This window comes from Rhinatrema bivittatum, chromosome 5 (assembly GCF_901001135.1).
Source record: "Rhinatrema bivittatum chromosome 5, aRhiBiv1.1, whole genome shotgun sequence".
NCBI lineage: Eukaryota > Metazoa > Chordata > Amphibia > Gymnophiona > Rhinatrematidae > Rhinatrema > Rhinatrema bivittatum.
In genome coordinates, this window is record NC_042619.1 from 270,942,597 (window position 1) to 270,960,763 (window position 18,167).

Here is an 18,167-nt window from a genome sequence, read left to right on the forward strand (position 1 = left end):
CTGGATGTCTCCTCTTCCAGTGCTTCGTCAGGCCTTCGTTATTTGTTTCAGCCTGGTGTCCGGTGTCTTGCACGTTCCTGATGTGTTCCTGTTGTTCCTTGATGTTTGTTCCTGATCCTGATGTTTTAACCCGCTTCAGACTGCCGGTGTGCAGTAACCTACTTCAGACTGCCGGTGTGCAGTACCTTACCCTGGACTGCTTGTGCAGCGCTTTTCCTTTCCTGCGCTGGTTCCGCTCCCACGGATGTGGGACAGGGTGGTCGTGACCAGACCAGTGGTACTGGCTGTGTAGGGCGCCCTGAGGTACAGTGCCAATGTCTCAACCTTCCAAGTCCCTACTTATTTCAGAGTCTACATCTACAGTACCTTGCTTTAGAGTCTACATCTACAGTCTATGGTTCCCAAGTCTTCGTCTATTGCTTTTGAACCGTCGTCTGCTCACGCCCTGAGTCCGGCTTGCTGCCTCTTGCCATCCCAGTGGCAGGTCCGAAAGGGCCGGGAATGGTCGGAGGACTGTTCATCACCAACACTCCACAGTTGGTTCCAGAGGCATGCAGGTCCGGCTGGGGGTCGGATTGCCTCTCGCCACCCACGCTACACCTACCCTTGGCGCGGGATCGTGCCAGGGGCCCAAGGGCACACTCCCTCTAAGGGGGACCATTCTGCCAGCACTCCCCGTAACAGATGAAACTGATAAATTTTTAATGTACCGTATTTTCCGGCGTATAAGACGACTTTTTAACCCAAGAAAATCTTCTCAAAAGTCGGGGGTCGTCTTATACGCCGGGTATCGTCTTATAGGGCACACCTGCTCGCTTACCAGTTTCTCTCAAATGCATTCTCTCACACACAGGCCGGCTGCCTCTCTCTCTCTTTCACCCCCCCCCCCGAGCACAAATAGTAGCTGCAGCAGCTTCCTCCTCCAGCCCCCGCAGGCCAAGAAAGAAGAAACCCATTGGCCGCGGGAGGCTCATGCTGCTGTCTCCTTTCCCGATTACCAGCTCCTTCGACTGCTCGGGGCCGTTCCTGCTATCGCCGCTGCAATTTTTTCATTCGGCACGGCTTTCTCCTTCCCGCGCACCGCACTGCCGTTGCCGCTGGGCTATCAGCACGTTCAAGCCCAGCGGGAACGGCAGCGGTGCAAAAAAAAAAAGCTGTGGCATCCGCGGCTGGCCTTTTCTTCTTCCCGCCCCCCCCCCCCCCCTTTGAACCGGAACAGGAAGTGATGCGCGGGAAGAAAGAGCCGTGCCGCGTGAAAACATTGCAGCGGCGACAGCAGCATCGGCCCCCGAGCAGTCGAAGGAGCTGGTAATCGGGAAAGGAGACAGCAGCGTGAGCCTCCCGCGGCCGATGGGTTTCTTCTTTCTTGGCCTGCGGGGGCTGGAGGAGGAAGCTGCTGCAGCTACTATTTGTGCTTGGGGGGGGGGGGGAGTGGAAGTGAGAGAGAGAGAGAGAAGCAGCCAGCCTGTGTGTAAGTGAGAGAATGCATTTGATTGAGAGCATGTGTGTGATTGAGAGAAACTGGTCAGCGAGCTCGTGTGTGAGAGACAATGAAAGTGACTGCTCAGAGAGATGACTGATGTGTGTGTGAGTGTGAGAGAGAGAAAAAGCATGGACGTGAGAAAGCTGGGTATGTGAGAAAGCATGGGAGTAAGAAGCCTGATTATGTGAGAGAGAGCATGGGAGCGGGAGGGCTGGCTGTGTGTGTGTGTGTGCGCGTGCATGAGAGAGAGACTGGTTGATAAGGTGACGGTGTGTGTGAGAGAAAGAGACTGGTGTGTGTGAATGTGAGAGAAAGAATGTGATTCAGGGAATGAGAAGCCTGTGCACGTGGAGAGTGAGCATGGAAATGAGAGAGAGACTGGTGTGTGTGTGTGTGAGACAGAGAAAGTGATTATGAGAGTGAGAAGCCCGTATATGTACGGTAAGCAGAACACGGGAGTGGGAAGCCTGTGTGTGTGTATGGCATCAGAGAAACTGTTCAGGAAGGTGTCTGGTGTGTGTGTGTCAAAGACTGGGAAATGATTGGTGTGTGAGAGACAGAAACTGGTCATGGGGGCATGACTGGTATGGTGTGTGTGTGTGAGAGACATGGGCCCTGAGGAAGAGGAATAGGAGAGCTGCTGGAGGGGGTAAGGAAAGGTGGCTTTTTAAGTTTATTTTTCTTGATTGACTGCCATTTTAATTATTTAATATTATGTGATGTGTCTGCTTTTTTGAAATATTTTATTGGTGTTTGGAGAATGTTTAATAGTTTTTATGAGTTTTTAATTGTTGGATGTTATTCTGTTCATAGCTGTTTTGAAACATTTATTCTGCTTATTAGTATAGTTTTACAATTATTTATGTGTGGGGATCTATAGCTGCTTGCTAGTTCTGTTTTCCTAATAAGAGGTATATTGGTTTTTAGGGCCTGATATACGGTATTTGTAGTGTTGCCTTTTCATAGATAGGGTTGCTCCTGTTTGAGTGTAAAATTATTTTTTTTCTTAAAAATATGTATAAAAAAGGGGGGGTCGTCTTATACGCCCAGTCGTCTTATACGCCGGAAAATACGGTACTTCTCTGTCCAAATTAGCTTATGATAGCAAATTAATATTCTCTGAAGTTATATTCCATAAAATTAATTGTGGCTATATTTATGGGAACAGAGGTTAGCAGAAACAAAAATCAAGATCTCCTAATTAGACAATAATGTATGTTCTTTTCTTATCAGAAACAAAATGTACTGTACTTGAAGATAACTAAAATTAGAATTTAAGGTCATGCTGACATAATCAAGTCCTTTGACATATTAGCTGTGTCATGCTGACTCTTTTGTGTAGATACAGCATATATGTTTTGCTGTATGTAATGGATTTTTGAATGCCCACTGAAAGCTTGTTCAAAATGTGACTTTCTTCTTGTAATACAAGTAAAATAAAATGGCAGCATTGTATTGGAACAGATTCATCCTCATATTTTTGTAGAGTGAATAAGAGGAAACAAACACAATCTCCACACTACCATTGTAAATTCTGAACAATAATTAGTTTGTACTTCTAGAGTCTTTTATTTTCTTTCTCTCATCAGCGGTGTTATGGTTTTATTACCTCCTTATATCAGGAATGAAGACTGAATAAACAAAATAAGGCCAGTCATAATGAGCCACAAGCAAGAAAATGAGAAACCCTGAAGTTAGAGAATGAAGATTATTGTAGCATCATATGCCAAGAGTAACAGCGATTTGATGGTCATGTGATACTTCAGCACCCATGACATAGGACATTAATCCATTTTCTAGTCATCCCTTGGTCATCTTGTCTATGGGACAAATAACCCAGAGTCTTTTAGCCTTTCCCTATAGGTCACAAGATTATTTTTTGTTATGTTGTGGTTCTCCTGTGGACCATCTCCAAGTGCTTCAAATACTTCAAAGTGTGAGGTCCAAAATTGTACACAGTATGGAATGGACAATGACAGAGTTACTTATAAGTGAAGCCCCTGTTAAATTATATAAATGTGATATGAGCTGTCTTATGACATTGTTGCCTTGCTGATTCATAATCCATTTCTGGTTCATTTTCAACCCTGAATCCATTTTGGGGTACCACTGCTTGATGAGTAACTCCCAATTTTTTATGTATGCATGTGACTTTTCCTTTCTGTGTATAATATCTTGTGTCTGTCCTTGCTAGGCAATGTAAATATCAAAATATAAAACTGTTAGATTATTATATAGTATATGTACAAAAAAGATGTATTAACATTACTCTGGAAAAAGATTTAAATGTTTGTATACAAGGGAAATGCTCATGCTTGGAATTTATATAGCATTTTCCTTTCTCAACTTAAACTTTTAGCAGAAAACAAAAAAGAATTGGGCTGGTCTGATGGTTCAGTGGCAAGTACCTCACCCTTCCATATACAATACATGGGTTTGATTCCTGAGCTAGGATTCTTTTCCCAAGGCCAGCTTGGGATGCTGCAGGGACATCTTTCATAACTCCCAAGGGAGTGTTTCCCAGTCATTGCTCAACTGTGGCACCTATTGGCCACAATCAGTCTCTACATCCGATGCTTTAATGCCATGGAATGTCATTACATGGCTGGGCTAAGGGATTTTGGAAGGGATGAGAAGTATGGAAAAAAACCTTGGAGTTGTGAATAAAGGCTGGTTCCAGTTGAGATGGAACCTTAAGAAACAGTCAAAAACTGCCAGGCTAAGGCTAAAAAAGAAAATAATTTATTTTGGGGCAGCCCAAAGACCCAGTGTACCAGTGCTGTATGGGTTGAATACAGATCTGTTTGCTACTCTTGAATCTGCAGGGGCTGGGGATAGTGCAAAGGCAGTGCTCACCACCTCTTGAAAAGGGAGAGTCCCAACTATTACTCACATCTACTGTCTGCTTGAAAGACATATATGTACTGGGATCTGGAAGGAACTGTGGTCCCACCCCCTGCCCTCCACCCTCACCCCCAAGTTGGAGGATTGCTACTGTGATGGCTGGGCTAGAGCAGAGGGCTCAAAAACGGGGGGAACCTCACAAGTAGCTACAAATGAAGGCCCGCTATGCCTCAGCCCCGAGACCCCCTTCCCCTGTCATCAGTGACAATGGTTAGGGCAGATTTCCAATGGGCTGGGATGTCCAAAGAGTAGGAGAAAGCTGTATGGGATATTAGGGAGAGGCAGAATTTTAAAATAAACATTTTAGTAAGAATTTAAAGAAATGTATTGCTACTGTCTCTTTAAATCTTTATGGTGGTTCTCTGTCATGTGACAAGGGAGGTGTGAAGCTTGCCAGGCTGAAATGTCAGTTATTCTCTTAGTTACCTTGTAACTGTCAGAAGACTTTCTCCCTTGTCTCTGCCAGGTATAGGCTTTTGAATTAAACTTTTAATATTCAGTGGGGTTAGAAGCTGGCAAAAGTCATAATTTCCTGAATAGATTTAATATTTGATACTAGCTCCAAGGCATTTCACAGGTTGGGTGTGAGTTTGTGCCTGTAGTCTGAAGGACTAACATGGCTGTCTTTCCCCAGTTAGATTTTCCCATTAGATTCTATGGCGATGAGGTTACAAGTTGGCCTGGTGGTTCAGAGACAGTGCTATGATTCCTGGCTCAAATAGTCCTCCTCCTTGGGTTGGTTGGGATTGAGGATGCTGCAGAGGCAGTGTTTACAGCTCCTGGAGGGGGAGGAGGTTATAATCATCAGGCGAAGGTGACAGCTAATGGTCAGGTTTCAGGCCCATGATTGCAAGGTTCTGGAAGAAGCCCTGGTGTATGGCCCTCAACTGAGAGCTGCTGCCAAAAATTGGGAGAAAATATAGGGGAACTAATCCCGACGTGGGTGTGCATGAAGGTTCATGGCAATAGATCACAGGCCTGGTTCTGACAGCTGAAAGTACAAAGGAGGAAACTGTTGAGTAAAAAAAAAAAAAAGCAGCTCCATGGCAAAAGCAGTTTTAAAGGTAGATAGTTTGGCTTCAGATTTTTCCTCAGAAGCAAAGAACCTAGTCATTGCTATGAATAGTCACATACATTTTCACAGGAAGATATGAAGAAAGCATAATTTTTAAAAATAATTTTGGATGTGTTGCAACAGGATAAAAGAAGTATGTTCTGGGGGTGGTCCCATGGCTTGGTCTGCAGGTCAAGGCACAGGGGGAAAGGAAAGCATCTGGGATGGTATCCCTGTCTAGTGGGAGCCCAGTTGTTCTTGGGGCTGCCACAGAAGTAGTGCAGTCAGACCCTAGAATTAAGGGAAGATAGTTACCACTGCTGTAACTGACCAAAGAACAGTATCGCAGGTGTGTTTCCAGTTATCTGGGGAAGGGGTTGAAGTGGAGCGGCCTAGAAGATGAAAGAGAAAACAAAGTGGATTCTATTGACGTAACCTACACATTTGTCAGTGCAGAAGATTTTTCCTAGACATGTAGTAAAGGGGTAAAAAAAAAAACAGGGCAAGATTTGACAGTGGAAACAATCCAGGGAATACCACTGGGGACAAAGGTCCTGCAGAATTACTCGAAGGTATGAGGCTCACCTTCTTGATCCAGTCCTGGCTTTATTTAAAAAAAAATCATTCTTTTATATTATATTTTATATTATAATGATAAGAGACAGAAATCCCAGAGAAGGGAGACTTAAAAATCAGGAACTGGTGCCATATCTTTCTGATGATATGACAACTTTGCAGCAGGGCATTGGCCAGCTGTATATGGTTAATTCAAAGCCCCCCTCCCCCTTCCCATTATGAATATTGCCTGAAACAACATATAGTTGCAGTGAAGGCACCGGGGACTGAATGCATCCTTTCATTCAGTGTTTGCTTTATCCATTTTGGCCTGTGGTGGTGAGGTACAGGTGAAACAAAGACGACCAATTTCTAATACGTGAATATTTATGAAATGAGGATACATCATCACCTGTTCCTGCTCCTCCACCTGCTTCCTGCCATCTCTATGACAGCTAGCAATGGTGAGTAAAATAAACCAATAATTTTCTGGCTATGGAGTTTTATTATAGTCATAATTGCTGCGTGGTCTTTGGTGTAAGGAAATTTAGTTGGGAAGAAAAGGAAATGAGCAGTTGTGATTAGTGAAAGTTTTTTAAAAAGTTAAAGAGGAGCACATGTATAGCACAACACATTATAGACTGGGAGTATCCATTCTTGAGCTACTGAACTAGGCAACAATGCCAGAACTTTCCCCGTGTAATATAATGAGGAACATGCCAGCTCTAGGGATGTGAATCGTTTTCCATATCGTCTTAACGATAGAAATCGTGTGGCAGGAGAAGAAAATCGTGTTTGGCACGATTATTTCATTGAAAAATCGTTAAAAATCGTTTTTTCCGATTAGTGCGCACTAACTCGAGTTAGTGCGCACTAACTCCCCGTTAGTGCGCACTAACTCGAGTTAGTGCGCACTAACTCAAAATGATACAAATAGACACTTTCCAGGTCACTGAAGGTCAGTTAGGAATGAATATGTGTTCCTATTGGCTGGCAGCCCTCTTATCTATTGATGTTACCAAGGTTTCCACTGAGGTGATGGTTGGGGGGATGGGAAATGGAACTGGAAACTCATGAACACCAACAGAAAATGAAACAAAGTGTTCACACTTCCCAGGTCAGTAAAGGTCACTTAGGAATGAATATGTATTCCTATTGGCTGGCTGTGCTCTTATCTATTGATGTTACCAAGGTTACCACTGAGGTAATGGTTGGGGGGATGTGAAATGGAAACAGTTGGAAGCTTGACATGTGATGATCAGCACTCACGTGACTAGAACTTCTTTGTTTATTATTTTTGTTAGCAGGCACCTGAAATGCTAGTGCATGTTGAATTTGCCAATCACTGTGCATTTTAGAAAGGTGGTCCTGGCTGGAACTGTACACAGTTCAAATATATGTAATTGATTGTTGGTAAGTGTATTTTTTAAGTAGCCACACTGGCACAAGTATGTTTACTTTTCCTCCTACTTAACTCACTAGCTCAGCTTTGTAAGAAGGGCTTCTCTGCTTGAGTGAGGGTCAGGCAGCTCCCCCCTGTCTGTGAAGCCAGCCTCTCACTAGTAATGCAGGGAGGGAGCTGTCTCAGACTTCACCATCCTCCTCCCCCCCCCCTCACCCACACACCATTCACTAGCTGGGACATGGGGGAAGTCAGGAGTGAGGGTCAGGCAGCTCCCCCCTGTCTGTGAAGCCAGCCTCTCACTAGTAATGCAGGGAGGGAGCTGTCTCAGACTTCACCATCCTCCCCCCCCCCTCACCCACACACCATTCACTAGCTGGGACATGGGGGAAGTCAGGAGTGAGGGTCAGGCAGCTCCCCCCTGTCTGTGAAGCCAGCCTCTCACTAGTAATGCAGGGAGGGAGCTGTCTCAGACTGGTATCAGGGTTAGGGCACTGTGTGCAGGAAGATCACAACACTCCTGGTATTAATAGGGATAGGGCACTGTAAGACATGACTGTAGTAGATTGAATAAAGATCTGATGTTTCTGCTCTCCTCACACCAAACAAAAACAACACACAAGCAGAGAAGCCCTTCTTACAAAGCTGAGCTAGTGAGTTAAGTAGGAGGAAAAGTAAACATACTTGTGCCAGTGTGGCTACTTAAAAAATACACTTACCAACAATCAATTACATATATTTGAACTGTGTACAGTTCCAGCCAGGACCACCTTTCTAAAATGCACAGTGATTGGCAAATTCAACATGCACTAGCATTTCAGGTGCCTGCTAACTAAAATAATAAACAAACAAGTTCTAGTCACGTGAGTGCTGATCATTACATTACTTTTTTTGTCAAGCTTCCAACTGTTTCCATTTCACATCCCCCCAACCATTACCTCAGTGTTAGCCTTGGTAACATCAATAGATAAGAGCACAGCCAGCCAATAGGAATACATACATACATATTCATTCCTAAGTGACCTTTACTGACCTGGGAAGTGTGAACACTTTGTTTCATTTTCTGTTGGTGTTCGTTAGTTTCCAGTTCCATTTCCCATCCCCCCAACCATCACCTCAGTGGTAACCTTGGTAACATCAATAGATAAGAGGGCAGCCAGCCAATAGGAACACATATTCATTCCTAACTGACCTTCAGTGACCTGGAAAGTGTTTATTTGTATCATTTTCAGTTAGTGCGCACTAAATCGAGTTAGTGCGCACTAACGGGGAGTTAGTGCGCACTAACTCGATTTAGTGCGCACTAACACGATTTAACGATTTTTAACGATAAATCGTTAGAATTTCTATTGTATCGTGTTCTATAACGATTTAAGACGATATAAACATTATCGGACGATAATTTTAATCGTTGAAAAACGATTCACATCCCTAGCCAGCTCTGCTCACCACAGCACAGGATAGAAATGGGAAGTCTTTTCCAAGATAGTTCTTAACCCTTTTGGGAATAAAATGAATTGTGCAGCCATGTTATGCACTTTCATCTGCCTGAAAGTGAAGTTGCTGATCTGTACCATGTATTCTCTGAGGATAACAGGATACTTATTTCTTAAACATGGATGATGTCTGCTGAGGGATACTAGATCAAAGCTTTTCTCGAGCTCAGTAATTTAAAAAAATGCTCTATTGAGCATGTGCGGCATTTTTCATATTTGTGGTATGCGCACAAGGCCCCCCTTTCAATTCGGTATAAAGCTGTAGATATTATAGAAACTAATTCCTGTGGGAGGTGGATTGCAGGAATATTTCAGTCCAGGGCATTTATTTCAAAACCAGCCAATGTGGTACCTGTGACTAATGCATTTTCAGTGCAGCATGTGTTTCATCAGCTCCCAAGAGCACACCAATACTTTGAGAAGTATGTCATGTGACCTGGAATCTAGCAGAACCGAGACAAAAAAATCTCCAACATAAATATCACGTTTTTCCTAAACTAAGTACAGCAAACTGAACTGCAGTCCCCCTTCTATCCATGAAATCAGTAGAGCACCCCTCAAATTTAATTACATGTTTCATATATATCCTGCATTCCTGATCTGGTGATATAGTCTCTTGCCAACCAATCAACTCTTAAACCAGTTGCCAAGTAATGAGACAATCACACTGCCAGCTAGTGGCTCAGGCACACTCTCAGAGGCAAAGACATATACACAAACACACTCACCTGAGGCAGAAGCCTCATTAACACTGCACAGGTAGCTTCTTCTGACTCATCCCCTCCCTTTCTTTGACAGTAACCTGTCTTCACTTCTAAGGAAAGCCCCCCCAATCCAGCAAATTCTCACTGACTGTGTGCTACACACAGACTGCTGTTTCTATGGTTTCCTAGGCTTTGCTCTGCTTATTACTCCAGGGGAGGGGCTAAACATGATCCATACTGCCAACTTTCTCCAGGGTTTAAGAAAAAGAAAATTAAACCCTGGCCAAGAGTATAAGCATCACTGCTGCAGCAAGATTGAGGAGATCCTGACTTAAAGCACAACAGCTCCAGATGGAATTCTGCTTTCCCAAGGGTATTAGGCACTCTACATAAGCACATAAGAATTGCTATATTCAGTCAGATCGAGGATCCATCAAGCCCAGTATCCTGTTTCCAACAGTGGCCAATCCAGGTCACAAGTACCATGGTAGGATCCCAACAGTAGATAGATCCCATGCTGCTAACACCCAGGGGATAAGTAGTGGCTTTTCCCAAGTCTGTCTGGTTAATAACAGTTTATTGACTCCTCCAAGAACTTGTCCAAACCTTTTCTAAACCCAGCTATGCTACCTGCCTTTACCACATCTTTCGGCAATGAATTCCAGAGCTTAATTGTATGTTGAGTAAAAGAGAATTTCTTAGCATCCAGTCAGATGAATCCAGAATAAGTGAGTTATACCAGTGGTCCCCAACCTTTTTTGCACCGGGGACCGGCTTCAAGCAAGACCATTTTTCCATGGCCCGGCAAGGCGGGGTGGGGGCGGGGCAGGGGTGGGGCGAGGGCGGGGCTTTGGTCATATGGGGGCGGGGTTATGGATGGGGTTGGATTTTAGTGCATACTTATCATTTATTATGACATTTATAATGTGAATGTGACTCAACTCACCACATGTGCAGAATGAATGGGAGCACCTGGCTTGTTTCCCTGGATCAGTGGGAGCACTGGGCTTGTTTTCCTGCAACAAGATGTTCCCATCTAGGGGTGATGGGAGACTGTGACACCCGAAGTGTGTTCCTTATGTCCAGTGTACTCCGTAATCTCGTTTTTGCTGTTGTCATTGCAGAAAACCCAGTTTCACAAAGATAGGATGTTGGAAATGGAAGCAGAGTTTTCAGTGCTTTTGTGGTGATCTCAGGATATTCTGCCTTGACTTTAATCCAGAACGTTGGGAGATTTGAAGTCTCAAACATAATTTTAAGGTTACCATCATTTGCAATCTCAAGCAGTTGGTCTTCTTCAAGCATGGACAAGGTCGATTCACCTGGCTTGTTCACAAATGGGTTGCGAATCCATTCCTTCCTAGTTCGTGGGTCTTTTGTGGTTGGAAAGTAATGCTCAAACTCTAATGAAAGCTGAGATAGGTGATCAAGCACCAGCTGGGAGAATGAAGGCGCAGGCTCGGTCTCTTCCAAAATCCCTGCTAATGTTTGAAACATGTCAAATATCCCTGTTCTCACTCGCCGTCCCCACACATCCAATTTGGCTTTGAATGTAGCAACTTTATCTGCCAACTTGAAGGCAGTTGTCATTCTCCCCTGAAGTGACAGATTAAGTTTATTTATTTATTATTTATTTATTTCTTTTGTATACCGACATTCGATCGAGATATCACATCGGTTTCCAGATAACTAAAGGAATAGGGTGGTAACAGCCCTATTTTACATTATAACATGGTATTAAATAGATATAAGAATATTTTACATTATAAGAATATTTTACATTATAACATGGTAATAAATATAACAAGAATATTTTACATTATAACATGGTAATAAATATAACAAGTTGTAACAGAACTAACAGGAGTACATGGAACATTAGACTATAGTATATAACATATGTACATAAATGGCTTGTTGATGAGGATAAATTATGGTAAGGAGAGCAGGGAGTGTAGAGGGGGGAGGGGAGAGGAAGGGTGTAGAGGGGGGAGGGGAGAGGAAGGGGAATCTTAAACTCTTAAACCAGTTGCCAAGTAATGAGACAATCACACTGCCAGCTAGTGGCTCAGGCACTAGCTGGCAGTGTGAATTGTGTGACATATTCAACTCATACAAGTTGAATATGTCACACAAGTAAGCAAGTTTTGTGACCCATTCCTCACTACTGAAATGTGCTGCAAGTGGCGATTCTTTTTCTAAAAGAAATCTATGAAGCGGTTCTCGTAACTCAAAAACTCTGGCCAGTGCTCTACCTTTAGAAAGCTATCTGACTTCTGTGTGTAAGAGAAGACGTTTGTGCTCCGCATCCATCTCCTCACAGAGCTGCTCGAACAGACGTGAGTTAAGGGCGTGTGCTTTGATGTGATTAATAACTTTAATCACGTCTTGCAAAACACTGTTAAGTTCAGGTGACATTTTTCGGCTTGCCAGCATTTCTCTATGGATGACACAGTGCGTAGACTCACATTCAGACGCAACCTCTTTGACCCGAGTAGTTAAACCTGAAAGCCGTCCAGTCATGGCAGCTGCTCCGTCCGTGCATATACCGACACAAAATGACCAGTTTAATTTTCCTGATATGTAATCATCCAAAGACTTGAATAGTTCTGTTCCTGTGGTGTTGGCTGGCAACAATAATGCACATAACATATCCTCATACACATCCTCCTGAAAAATATATCTCACATAAACAAGCATCATTGCCTTGTTGTCAACGTCAGTAGACTCATCAACCTGGATTGCGTACCATGGTGACGCATTAATCCTCTCTAACAATTGTACCTCGATGTCTTCTGCTATTTCATTAATTCGTCTAGTGACGGTGCTTGCTGAAAGAGGAACCTGTGCCACCTTTTTAACTGCAGCCTCTCCTAAAAGTTCATGGCAAATGTCCTTAGCTGCAGGCAGGATCAACTCTTCACCAATAGTGAAGGGCTTCTTAGCCTTGGCAATGCGGTTAGCCACTAAGAATGATGCTCTCAGTGCAGACACATTTGTTGATGCGGTGCCCTTTAATAATTGCTTCTGTCCTTCGTGTTCACGTTTTTTTCTTTCAAAAAACTCCAAAGGCTTGTCTTTTGCTGCAGGGTGCTTGGTCTGTAAGTGGCAAATCAGTTTTGAAGGCTTCATGGCCTCATTGGATAGCCGGTCACCGCATATCAGACAGAGTGGGCTTGGGGCCTGTGAATCGCCTGTTGCGAGGAACCCATACTTTAAGTAGGACTCATTGTATTTTCTTTTAAATGCAGTTTTCTTTTTTTTAGCAGTCATGGAGTCTTCATCTGTCTCATCATTGGGTCTTTCTCCCTTTTCAAAGAAGCTCTCAAGCAATGTTTGTTTTTTACTCATTTTACAAGGATTTGAGGTGGAGGTGTAGTAGGCCCCTAACGCTGAAAGATGGCTACTGCTACTGATGATGGGCACTACTGAAGATGGCTGCTACTGCTGCTACTGGACACAGCCACTGCTGCTATTATTTGCTTTTTTTTTTCACTGTGTACAGCGCTGTAGATCAGGTCCCCGCCAGGACTCAAGCCAGGGCCCGCTAATCTCCTTTCCCCTTCACTCTTCTTCAATAAAAGTGCCTTCTTTCTCCCCTGTCCTTCTCTTCTTTGCTCTTCAGCTGCTGCTGCTCTATTTCTACAATTAAATCACAAAAAACTCCAGTAGCGTGAATCTCATGCAAATGCCAATATGTAAAAATTTTTCCTACAACTAATTCTATATGGCTATGAGAGTGAAGTCTGGAATATATAGGAAAGGACAGAATGTCAATACAAATCCTGCACCTCCAATTCTGTAACTCTGTGCATCCACTGAAATTCCCCCCAAACAATGGAGCTTGGATGTTTCCCTTACAGCTCATCATACTAAAAGATATTTTCAAATTCATCATTGTCACCCACACAGAGCAGAGACAGACCCTCACCAAATACAGAATACAAAATAAAGGAGCACAAATTAGAAAAAACTGAAATGGAAACTCCAAGAAGCCAGAATCTGTGTATTAACAATGGAAAAACAGAACCACCATTCCTCATAAAACAATAAAATTAAGAAACATAAAGCATAAGTTATAATAGTAAAACCATACTAATAAAAGAATATTTTAAAACTATTGATAAATAGAATTTCTATTAATTAAAATCATATACATTTTTTATAATTTCCCAAAACAGCACATATATCAAATAACACACAATAATTAAAACTAATAAGGATTTTAAAAAGCCCCTGCTGTCCATACATGGGAGCTCTTGATTTCCAGTCACCCTGATATTGTCGAGGATTAGGAGGTTATCCTCTCTCTCTCTCACACATACTCACATGTCCATTCTCTCTCACACATACACTGTCACATACATACACATTCATGCTATCATAGCCACCATAACCTCTCACTCTCACAGACACTGATACACTCTCAGGGTGTAAGACACTCTCTCCCCGTCCCCCCCCCCTCCTCCCCCCCACCCACTCACACACACTCTTACTCCCCTGGATTTTCTCATACACACTCATGCTCTCACTCTTACTGGCTCCCTCACAACCTCAGAGTCTCTCAGATAAAACTCTATGCAGCAGAAATAATGCTGAATGTTGAGAATTGTGTTATGCAGACTAATCTGGAAAATGCACTAATTTCTACATGAGTCATAATGAATCAGTCCTCAGCTGCAGGCTTCAATTGATTATCCTGGCTCCCTGTATGTATGTGCCAAATCCAGTTCATGTGTAACAGCAATCCTAATTCTCCACCAGATCAAGCAGATTTCACATCCCACTTCATACTTTGTCACCTCCAGCTGAGTCAAACAATTAATCTAATTACTGCCACTGCTGCCACGTGGCTATTGGGGAGGCGGTGATTGCTGCTATTGGCACTGAAGCCCATTCTGCTGCCTCCTCTGTGCAGGCCCCGTGGGTTTCCACTTCCCCCATGTTGATCTCGTACATTGTGAGATCCGCATAGAGAAAGTGCTACTCTTATCAGTAATTTATTTTTTTTTTACATCTGCTTCCCTTTCTTATTTTTTTGTCATTTTCTTTTATATTGCCTTTTTTTCTATTTCTTTTCTCTCCACCTGTCTTCTTCCCTCAAACACACAGTCAGGTTCTCATTCTCACATGCATTTCTCTCTCACACACACATACACAGTCTCTCACTGGCACATGCTGTCTGAGTCTCACACACAGGCTTTCTCTCACTCCCACATGCTGCCTTGCTCAAGCACAGGCTCTCACTCTTACATGCTGTCTCTTTCACACACACAGAGGCTCTCACATGCTGTTTCTGCAAACACACACAGTCTCTCAACTCACTCTCACACACAATCTCTCAACTCATCTCATACTCACACACACCTCTCTCTCACCTCTGGGCCTCTTCTTTATGGGTTGCCACAGGCAGGGCTCTGCAGCGGCCCTGGGTCCTCGGCCCCGCTGCTCCTCTTCTGCACGGGGCTGAAGCCCTCTCCTGCACGCGGCTGAAAGGCCTCTCCCTCACGCGGCTGAAACGCCTCTCCCTCACGCGGCTGAAACGCCTCTCCTGCAGCCCTCTCCTGCACGCGGTTGAAACGCCTCTCCCTCACGTGGCTGAAACGCCTCTCCCTCACGCGGCTGAAATGCCTCTCCTGCAGCCCTCTCCTGCACGCGGTTGAAACGCCTCTCCCTCACGCGGCTGAAACGCCTCTCCCTCACGTGGCTGAAACGCCTCTCCTGCAGCCCTCTCCTGCACGCTGTTGAAGCACTTCCTCCTTCCTGCCCGTGCGGCTCCGGCAACATTTGTCTTCCGGGCCAGGGCGGGCAGGAAGGAAGTAGGAGGAGCACCTGCGCGGCTCCAGCAACATAGTTCACCGCGACGCGCTAGCTTTTTGTCTCTTGGGGTTGGAGAAGGCGGGTCTCCAGCTTCGCCCCGCCTCCCCGCAGCAGCTGCGGCGCCGCGGACCGGCAACAAACCCCAACGGCCCGGTACTGGTCCGCGGACCGGTGGTTGGGGACCCCTGAGTTATACATCTCTACCAGCAGATGGAGATGGAGCAAACTGGTGTCACAGTATATACACTCCTGCAATGACATCAGCCTGCCAATATTTTTCGCCACCAGCAGATGGTGGATGTGTATCTCCCTACTGGAGATATGCTTCGATTTGAAAAAGGAGAAATAAGGAAAATTAATTTGTCCCACTCTCCTGCGGTGATACCAAATAGTCCCAGTTGAGGATTCCTGAAATGATTTCCATGGTCCCTCAGATGAGTGCCTTGGTCTGGTAGCTGGTTTTTTAGCCAGCGTGGACTTAGCTGTTTAAGCAGCTGAAAAGCAGTGGGTGCAGGAAGCTGAGCATGGCGGTGACGGAATATGCCCTCTCCCCATACCTGGGAACTTTTGACTTCCAGTCACCCTGAGATTACCATAGATTAGCGGGAGGGAGGGGGGGAATGGGGGGAGGGCAACTGCACAGTGGGACCGGATGCTCACAAATTTGCTCTCATAACATGTTCACATTTATTTTATTTATTTATTTAAAAGTTTTAAATACTGCTTTTACAAATATAATTTAATCAGAACGGTTTACAATAATAAATTAATAAAGAATACAAGGAAAATAAAAATTACAAAAAACCATAATAACACCTAGTAAAATACAATAAAAAATAAAAACTTAATACCTTTAAAATATAAACAAATCAAATGCCATAAATACCGTAGAGTATGTAGAGGGTATGGGAAGGCGGGAGGGGGAGGGAGGAATGTATAAAGGGAGGAAAAACTGGAGGGGCTCATTCTCTCACATTCTCAAGTCCATTTACACCTTTACTTCTGCCATTCTCCCACCAATACACACGTCTTTCCCTCTTCCATGCACACATGCCCACTCACTTTCACACCCATGCTCACTTGCACGCAGCTCTCTCCTACTCACCTACATACACTCTCAGATCTCTTCTTTCTACACAAACACTCACTCACTCTCACAGACTTGCTCATTCATTCTCTCTCTCCCCCCCCCCCCCCCCTTTCAAAACACACTAGCAACAGCGACTCTAACTTGGGCTCCTGGAGCAGCAGCAGCCTCTTCTTTCTCCCGTGCTGCAGAAGTGGTCGCTGCCTGTTTCTTACTTCTCGTTTGATGCACGGGTAGGAAATTGCAATGTCGATTGGCCAAGACAAACAGGATGGGGCAGGCAAGTGGCTGGATACAGGAAACAGGCTGTGCAGGAGCAGGTGGTGTCATGAGGAAGCAAAGTTAAGAGTTAAAAAGGTCCGGAGATGGTAGAAATCACTGTTGAACTCCTCCTTTTTCAGCTGCTCAAGACCAGTGATGTTCCTTTCTTCTTTCCGGGTCCAAGCAGATTGGTTTTGCTTCAGCACCCGGAGATTTCCGCTATTGGCCCGGAGACCCGGTAATTCTTTTAGAATTCCAGAGTCTCGAGGCCAAATCCAGAGATTTCCCAGGTATGCTTCTCTCCCCGCAGCCTGAGACCATCTCTGTACTCAGCCTGGTAAGACTGAGCTCAGGTAAGTCTTAAAAAAAAAAAAAGAAATACAGAGATAGAGAAGGAGTGCTTTTTGGTGTAGGGCTTTCTCCTTCTCTCAGTCTCGGTATCCCATTCCAACATTCGTCCTGCTCCGTGAGAGGTCAAGGGGCATGAGCAGCCTGGTGGGTTGAGCAGCCTCTGTAGGCTAGGGCCTGCTCTGAGGCTTTTTTGCTGCACGCCACATGGTAGGCCTAAATGGCGTTTTGCACACTTTCCATATGCTTTAGGCTGCCCTCTACAGGGTTGTTGGTGTGGTATGTGCATCTAGCTCTGCGTCCAGTTCTGTGTCCAGTTACTGGATGCTTAAGACAGGCCTCTGTTTGTGCGTTCAAGTTAAACGGCGCCTTTAGTAGCCAGACGCTTACCTGTGCGCACAAGTTGAGCGTTTACTATGCGCTTAAGTTTTTGCTCGCCTATCCTAGGGACGCCTAAGTTTGGACATCTAGGTATTGGGACACCTAGGTGTGAGACGCCTAAGTGTTGGACACCTAACTTTTTGGATGCCTAGATTTTTTGGATACCAAAAAAACCCCAAAACAGCTGGAAACAGGCCTTCAGTAGCCGCTCAGCGCAGTCGCCCTAACAGCACCTATACCTAAGAAACCTAAGTGCCTTTCTCTTTGCACTACTTGTTATATTCAGGCATCTCAGCCAGGAGTGCCTGCTAACTTGTGCCACTACTGTTTGGAGGCTCAAGGGGAATTATCTTCCTCTGATTTTACTAAGCCTGGTTCTTCCCAGCGGATTTAGCCCTGGGTTAAGACATGTCAATTGGGAAGCCTGATTTTGGAACTGCCCTACTTGGTTCTTCAGCAAGGGAAGGTAACTCAGTAAGTACCCTCAGGTACCTCCTGGTTTTGGTATGGATGCTTCCACATTTTCATGGGTAGAATTTTTCCAGGGATTGCAATCTTTTCTTCAGGCGTAGTCCTCAGCCCCGTCCAATGCTCCCAGAACTGAGACAGGTAGGAACCTCACCTGCGCTTACTGTTAAGCGCCAGAGTACACCTAGTTCGACAGCGGGACTG

The 18,167-nt window shown here is 44.6% G+C and overlaps 2 protein-coding genes across 4 annotated transcripts in view; both read left to right on the forward strand.

Moving 5' to 3' along the window:
• The window catches only part of LOC115092750 (disintegrin and metalloproteinase domain-containing protein 9-like), a 384,934-nt gene extending 380,483 nt beyond the window's left edge, over window positions 1-4,451 (forward strand). For all 3 annotated transcript variants that reach the window (XM_029604043.1, XM_029604042.1, XM_029604044.1), the window contains one exon: window positions 3,106-4,451. In XM_029604043.1, the coding sequence (XP_029459903.1) occupies window positions 3,106-3,107 (2 nt within the window). In that variant the 3' untranslated portion in view covers window positions 3,108-4,451. The remainder of the gene's footprint in view (window positions 1-3,105) is intronic.
• Window positions 4,452-4,798: 347 nt separating this feature from the next.
• The window catches only part of LOC115092429 (disintegrin and metalloproteinase domain-containing protein 9-like), a 402,794-nt gene continuing 389,425 nt past the window's right edge, over window positions 4,799-18,167 (forward strand). Inside the window, exons 1-2 of the mRNA XM_029603262.1 lie at window positions 4,799-4,853; window positions 6,347-6,460. Of these exons, the coding sequence (XP_029459122.1) occupies window positions 6,391-6,460 (70 nt within the window). The 5' untranslated portion in view covers window positions 4,799-4,853; window positions 6,347-6,390. The remainder of the gene's footprint in view (window positions 4,854-6,346; window positions 6,461-18,167) is intronic.